The 8,316-nt window shown below is 38.9% G+C and overlaps 1 protein-coding gene across 1 annotated transcript; it reads right to left on the bottom strand.

Annotated features, from left to right (window-relative positions):
• Positions 1–2,630: 2,630 nt before the first annotated feature.
• LOC104155224 (chromosome unknown open reading frame, human C6orf211) lies at positions 2,631–7,143 on the bottom strand (the record flags this gene model as incomplete). Its single annotated transcript, XM_009698738.1, has 4 exons — positions 2,631–3,586; positions 4,560–4,725; positions 6,235–6,476; positions 7,038–7,143. Coding segments are annotated over 4 exons (1,282 nt in total), but the record flags the coding sequence as incomplete, so codon positions are not given.
• Positions 7,144–8,316: the final 1,173 nt, after the last annotated feature.

Consider the following 8,316-nt stretch of genomic DNA (forward strand, 5'->3'; position numbering starts at 1 on the left):
TTTTTTTCCCAACATGACATCATGTCTTACATTAGCATTCAAATGCTAATCTAAGAATTACGTATCTTACAGCACTCATGAAATCACCACCCTACTCCTCATAAATGTCAATGCAACGATCTCCAATGAGATGATTCACTAATAATGAGTGAATACTGCTGCATCTCCTAAGCGATTTAGTATTTTTCAGGATTCTACTTATCGTAACTTCAGAATTGTAATTTTCACTGATCTTCACTGTGAATTCCCCGAAGTAACACCTTGAAAGCCATCTGGGCAGAGAGATTACCAACCAGTGAAAAATGAAACCAAGTTTCTCAGCACGTGTAAGGACAGAGTAAGAGGCAAATCTGTTCTTCAAGGGTGGCCTCAACAGTGAAACAATCTTTTCTCTTCTTGTTCTTTACACACTTTTAAACCTCTCCAGCAAATTACGGTCAACACCGTACAAACACTCTGTCCAGAGGCAAAGCAGATTTCTTCCCCTAATCAATTTGTCTCTCTGAAGAAGGCGGGACGTTTTCATTGCACATATTCCACAACTTCCATCCCTCTGTTCTTGACCCAAAGTTGCTCCTTCAAAGTGCATTTGGAAGAAGTTAACAGCATCTTCACAGGTGAGAAACCGAGGCTCCAGTGCCCAGAGTCATCATATCATTTATGATTTGGTCAAAGCACCAACGCCGGAGCCCTCCTGAGCTCTCTCCAGTCAGAGACCTTCAGCAGCCTCAGCTTCAGCTCTCTTGACTGGATTTCTAATCTATGCAGTGTCATCAGGTGCCTAAGGATGAGCATGAATTCATCCTTTAGGAGTACCAAGGCAGAGATACAAAGGACGTGAGAACATTAAACCCAGGTCTCAAAAGTAGAACCCCACCTACAATACCACATTGCCTCCTGAAATTCCTAGCATCTTAGGTTTTGAATACTTAACCTTGCAACTTTAAAATACTAATATACTTTCAGATGGAAGAAGAACACAAACACAAATAATCAAAAGTCATCATCAGCTGGAGCATATTTATCCACTGTATAGATCTTTATTGTATGAACACAACAAGCAGCAGCTGATTCTCTCCACTTCAGAAGACATGCCTTGCCAGTGATTTCACTGACCAGAAGGGGAATCCAGATTCATTTTCAAAGCCTGAAATAGGTACGAAACACAGCCCCATCTTCCCCCTCCCACTTCCTTAGGCCTGCCAAAGCTTACCCTCGTCTTAGGTTAACCATACGCGCAAAAGTCTTTCTAAATCCAGTTTCTACCACACAGTCGTTCCAATTCTCTTGCCAGAGCACCGCTTCCAGAACATAGGCAAATAAGGCCACTTCTGTGCCCTCCTTTTCACTGTGTAAAATGGAAAAGGAAGTTTCTCTGCTGTCTACTCTTGTTCTCTACAACATAGCCACCTTGGCTAGCAGAGGCAAGTTCACCTCATTTTAGCAGCTCTAGACAAGAGCATAACACAGTCAGACTCTATGGGTAATTCTGCCACCATTTTCTAACCAATCTGTGGTTATCACTGGCGTTACATCAGTCCCCTATCAAAAGCCCTATTTCAGACCATAGGAGTACTTTAAGACTTGATAGAATCTATTTGTAATTTTTCATTTATAAATGGATAATGCATTTCCATTTTCATTTCACTTCACTCTGAAAAACCACTAAAAAAATCCCTAAATTTTCCCCAAAATTCTGAGTAATTTGAGACCAGGGCAGAACAGAAGAAACGGGCATACAACTCCAATTAGCAGCAACCTGTATGGCATATGCTTCTCTAGCATATACTTTCAGTACAACTGGGGTTGTATTTCCCCCACGAAAATTACTTAAAAAAACAAATACATTTGACAAATAAAGAGAACTACCACAATGGAAAGAGGCAGCAGTGCTTGAACCACAAACACTGCTCACAGGCCAGCTTTAATTCAAATCTGTATTAATCTAAAATCCAATTAATGTAACTGGTTGGGTTGGTTGGTTGGTTTGGTTTGGGTTTTTATTTGTGTGCTTCTTTTTGGCAGAGGTTCTTAGATAAACAGTATCTTCCACACTCTTAAAATGAGATTGTCCTTTCTCCTACTAATCTTCCCGCAAATGGGACAACTCCCCTCCTACAGGCAAACTGGCTAGCAACATCCACTTGTACTTTAAAATTAAATTTACAAATTCTAAATTAACATTTACAAGGTGTCACTCAAGAACTCTTTTCTTAACATACAGCGAACTATACTCAAAATGTCAAAAGTTATCTGTCCACAGACAAGAAGCAGGTAAAAAACAAGGTATGTAATAAAGTCTTGGTAGAAGTCAACTCAACTTTCAACAGTTTTAAAATATGATCCTGCAATGGGTTGCAAAGAATCTATCTGGAATTAATGTGTGCATTCTCTAAATACTAACTTTCATGCAATGCATGGTACGTGGAGCACAAACTATCCTGGAATAAGTAAATACACACTAACGTGGGATATAGGAGATGATTCCTGAAGCAGATTTTTCACTTGCTAGCCATAAACTCTCATACCCACTGATGAAGAGAAAAATATTATGGACAACTAAATGTTCATCTTAAACATCCGCTGACATTGGACATTAGGAAAACAAAATATATTGAAATGCAGATTGATTTATGTATACAAAGACAGTTTGTAAACTTCTGCACAACATTAAAGTCTTTTGTGGAACAAAAACAACAAATCACTTGGGAGGAAAAAGTGCAAACAAGAAAGAATCTTTGCTGAAGCCAAGATGGAACAGAAAAAGCAGTTAAAACTCAGACTGAGCCTCTGTTTCAGAATATTAGGAACCATTTAACTAGAGAGCAGCATCAAACTGGACTACGCCGTATTTTCCACTTACCATCCATTCAGGTTCAGAAGCCTGAATTTGTTCACCTTGTCCAGGTTTCAGGCCAACCTGAGTGTCAGATTTCAGTGTTCTCAAACTACAGAGAGGCGCAGGATGAAACTTGTTCAAGGCTTGATGAAACGGAACAGTGTATTCCCATTTCCTATCTCCTGTTAATTTTCTATAGTTTAGATCACCTTTGAAAAGAAGCAAGTTTGACTTCTGTAGATCAGCATACAAGTCAGGAGCGACTTCAGCCATACTGGACAAGTCATGCGGCAAAGTCCAAAACATGTGATCACAGTAAACCCAAACTCCCTTTTTCAAATTGCCCTCCCAGTTTATCCCACACCTCGACATCCACATGTGATTAGCTGACTGCAGTTGTTTAACAGTCCAGTTAAAATCATGCTTTGTGGTATCTGACACATACCATGGAATACTTTTTCCATGAAAATGGACTTCATCAGCTAGCTTTGACGATAACAGGAAGTCAGCCAACACAAGATCACTTACAAGTTCAAATCCAGCATTATCCAGGATTATGTCAACTCTAACATGACTTTTTTCTGTATTTCTTTTTTTGGCGTTCACAAGTAGCGACCAAAGTTTTTCCATATCGTTCACCAGGATGTAAGGTATCATGTTTTCCAGGGATTGTAAAGGACTAGATTTCTGAGAGCTGTCTTCACCAGCTGAAAAAGAAAGGTCACACTTATTGCCCCACAATGACACCTAGAAGGAGGAAAACACAAAAACAGTTGCTAAGTCTCACTGTAGTTACATTCTAAACCTCACATACACTAAAGGTTTTGTTTTTTGTTTTTATTTAGGGACATGAAAGCTCTAGCTCTGCACTTTCCTCCAAGCTTTAGTACAATTCAACTTCTTATACAGAAATCTTAATATAGACAAGATTTTGTGGAAGAAACCGAACAATGCTCTGTATTTATGCAGGCATCAGAAGTGACAAAGGTGGCAGATTTAGATTAATGTAAATACACTGATCGCAAAGCTTAAAACACAAATATTCTCCATACTGTAATTCCAGAAAATATCAGTGGGAACACAGAAAAAGGAGTGATAAAAGCAGGTTTATTTTTTTATTACACACAGGCAAGTAAGAACTTGTATTTTAAGTACACACTAATGAGGTCTTTATAAAGATTCATCAAATACTTGGTGTACATTGTTGCCAGATAATGGACTTATTTGTAATCCTATGATATTTCGTATTCTACCCAAAGGCATAATTTTCCAAGAATAATGCAGCCATAAAGCTTTTAAACCACTTCTGGCCCAGACTGACTTCTAAATTTTTTTTCCCAAGAAGTCTAAAAACATTTAGAGTGTCAATAAAGTGAACTGTTTTTAAATTTTATAGTTAAATAACAAAAAGACCATCTGGAACTTGACTTAAAATATTTTAGAGATACTGATTTTGAAGGAGAATAAGCTGGGTTTTCAAATACACGATGAAGACCAGCAGTATAATGAAAACGTCACATTTAATACAAGTAACCAAAATTTAAATATATCCAGACTAGCAGCAACACAGTATGGCGGTCAGGATTTCATTGCATTTTTACAAACAAGGGAGCTATATTTTAACTTCCGTATCAAGTTCAGATTCTTTATAACCTCAAAGGTTTTTTTGTTTACATAGGAGAGACATTTTAAATTCTTATATTAAGCACCATTAGTTTACCTGCAATAGCTTAAAAAGTTCCTCCTGAAGTTGCTTTTCATCTAGATCCTTGATATTCTTAAGAAGTTCCTGAAAGTAAGTGCATAAGGCAATAATAGCCTCTTGGGATTCAAAGAAATTTTGAGCCTTTCCTTCCTTAAATACGTCAAAGTTGTCAATAGGTGGGCTAAAAATAGAAGGAGAACAAATATATTAACATACTTTCCACGTTTGCCACGACAGCACATGAAACACACCTGACAACACAAGCTCGAAGTATAGGTTTTTAGGCCGCACTGTGGACCCTAGTTAGATGTTCCACTTCTAATTTGTCATACTAGATTTTCACACATCTCAATAACAGCCCGATATCGTATGTCGCTGAAACAGACGGTACACAAGGCATCTTTATATTTCTAGCAATATATTTTGAAAGTGAACAAGTGTTCAGTCACAGCAATTCTGGGAACCACACATACACTGACAATTTTGAACTCCAGTCTTCAGACATGGAGAATTAAAACTGTAACATACAAGTGAACTAACGTCATGCATTGCTGGCCCAACTTTAATCGTGTTTGTGTGTGGTGAAGTGTACTTCCCATACCGAAGTCTCTTACAGCGACATGAAGTTACTCTTCCGAAAGTTTTTAACTAGAACTTCAGAAAATTAACATGACAAAGATAACAAAACAATTCAGTTCCTGTAATATATAAGAAATATGGACTCATATATTATGAGACATATTTGTACGTACACCTTTTGACAAATGACTGAACTTCCATCCAAGCATATGCTTAAGAGCAGCTAAACAATGCAGATTGAGAAACTTAAAGCTTCCTAATGAAAAGTATCTGCTCAGTTTTTTAAGTGCAATCCAGCAGATCCATCTCCTATCTGAAGTTTTTGCTAGAAGAGTTCAGACTACGCAATATACCAGCAGAAACAGAGTCCCATCACTGTGTTTGTGTCTCTGTAACACGAAGGGCACATCTAGTACGCATGGAGCTTTCAACTGTTTTGGCAGCAGGGGAAACTTAAACTGCTCATTCCTACCCCATTACATTGTACTGGCACTTCTCCACAGTACCAGCACAACAAGTTTTTCCTGCCAAGTTATTTTTAATCAGGATCCGCTCCCAAAATTCGATGCAACATGTGGTCTGGAAATACTGCTGTGAATAAGAAGATGGTGTGGAATGAACAACAGGGGCTGCTTAAGCTGGGTCTGCTGCTGTAAGAAAGTTCTCAAATGGTAACTTCAGATTTCGAGCAGCAAAACAAGTTAGAATGCCCAACAGATTAGTGGCTCTCGCATTCTGTGTTTTAGGCTAACATGTCTTCGGAGATAATTCTAGACTAACCAACCTTCTAGAAATGCTAAATAACTTCCATATCTCAATGCACATTAGTCTGCAAGAAGGTCAACCTAGGCAGTCAGGCTTAAGAGGTTTCGTGTAGACCAAGTTACAGAAACTGAAGCATAAAAAAACCCCATGAGCTTCAAATTTTGCTGCACGGAAGAAGAAAAAGTGTTAATTTTAAATCTGAGGTGCAAGACGAGGGAAAAGGAATACGGTAAAAGCTTAAGATTTTCCTTTATCTTACTCCCCAGCTGTCTTCCTTTCTCCTAAAATAAAAAAAAAAAAAGAATAATCTTTTGCAGAGTAATATACCAGGCTAGTAAATACTTACTTCTGTGCTAAAGCTGCATGAATTCTTCGATACATATAACACTCTACATATAACCAAGGGGACTGAAACCAACTCGGTTCTCCAGTTCCATTTGATAAATTTCGTTGGTAGTCTAGGTATTGGTTCCACAGCGCAGCATCAGGCAGCTCGTCTTCTAAAGGTGTCACTGGTTTGTCTGTTTGCAGTTCATTCCGCAGTTTGGAGAGGAAAGATATAGCCCTCTTCTCTGCTTCCACACCCTTCTGAAATAAGTGGAGAACAAAAGTTCTTATTCTGAACATTTATTCCTGTAGAGACACAGATCAATTTTTCATAAAAGATGTAAGTGGTAAGTTTTAATTGCCAAATGCGAGTCCCCAACACATCAGAGCTTGATTCAACCAAACACATTTTGGTGAACGAAGCTCATTTTACACCTAACATCCTAAAATGAATCACGGAAGGGACTTCTTTGTAGACTGGACGTTTTGCTTATTAAAGGGGAACAGAGTATTGAAACACTGCCATGTTCAGGAGATGCTACAGCCTATTAAACACTGCATCAACACAAAAACCTGAGAAAGTGAAGCAGTTGGCGAACAGATACATCAGAAAAAGGTTAGACAGAAAGGTGAGTTCCAAAATTAATGAAAAATAGCTACAAGAAAGAGATGATAAAGGAAAAAAAACACAAAATACAAAAAGATTAAGACAGACAAGTAATGACTGTAGTAAGAAACCAGTAAAATCAAGGCAGAGAAGGGGTCTCAAGGGTTAGGGGGGAAAAAAAAAAGCCCTCAGGCAAAAAGAGACTTTACTCTTACCTCACCATGTTCTTCAAAAAATTCATTTTTATGTCGATGCAGAGTATCAATAACTCTTGTGAGGATCTGGGGCAGTCTGTCTTTAATCGTAAAATATGCAAAGGATCTAAAAAGGAAAGGATAAAAATTTTATTATTAATAGGAAATGAAGAAGTATCTTTTATTTTTGAAAATAAATGCAAGGTCTTTGTGCTGGTTTTGATGGGTAGAGTTAATTTTCTTCACCATAGCTGGTACACTGCTGTGGTTTGGATTTGTGCTGGAAACAGCATTGATAATCCAGGGATGTTTTTGTTATTGCTGAGCAGGGCTTACCCAGAGCCAAGGCCTTTTCTGCCTCTCACCCCAGCCCACCAGCAAGTACGCTGGGGGTGCACAAGGAGTTGGGAGGGGTCACAGCCAGGACAGCTGACCCCAACTGACCAAAGGGATATCCCATACCGTGTGGCGTCATACTCCGCAGTAAACCGGGGGGGAGGGTGGCCAGGGGGCTGCTGCTTGGGGACTGGCTGGGCACCAGTCAGTTGGTGATGAGTAATTGTTTTCACTTGCTTTTTGCTTGTCTGTCTTGGGTTTTATGTCTCTATTATTTTCTTTTTCATTACAACTTATTATTATTACTATTTTATTTCAATTATTAAACTGTTCTTAACTCTACCCGTAAGTTTTCTCACTTTTACCCTTCCAGTTCTCTTCCCCCATCCCACTGGGGGGAGAGTGAACGAGCAGCTGCATGGTGCTCTGTTGCCAGCTGGGTTAAATCACGACAGTCTTCACAGTAAGTTTATGTGCCTTTAAAGCAGTGGACACCAATAAAAAAACCAAAGAAACAAACAAAAAAAATTCTCAAATTGGTCAGGTTCTTAGGTCTACTTTTGAAGAAAAAGATAAACAGCAGTCTTTTCAGGGAACAAAATGCTAAAGGACTGGCTCTGCCAAAAGAGCGAAAATTGCAGTTAATTCTAGGGTAAAAATGCATTCTCTAATTGCTTGCTTACCCAGATGTAAAACCAAGTACATTTAAAATTAAAAGCATAGAGATTTGTTTAAAGTTTAAGCGCATCTTGTATCAACAAGAAAATCCACACTGCTTGCTCTCCACTATATCCCTGACGCGCGTTTACCCCAAACGCTGTTTATATACGAGAAGGACAACGAGCAAAACGTAACCAGCCCTACACAGAGAGCCCGAAGAATGGTTTTTCTGCGAAGATTTCTACCCCGTGAGCCGGAGCCCCGGTCCCGAAGACTCCACCGACCGCTGAACGGGGAACCCGAA

Source organism: Cariama cristata, unplaced genomic scaffold (genome assembly GCF_000690535.1).
Source record: "Cariama cristata isolate BGI_N322 unplaced genomic scaffold, ASM69053v1 scaffold23314, whole genome shotgun sequence".
NCBI classification, from domain to species: Eukaryota; Metazoa; Chordata; class Aves; order Cariamiformes; family Cariamidae; genus Cariama; species Cariama cristata.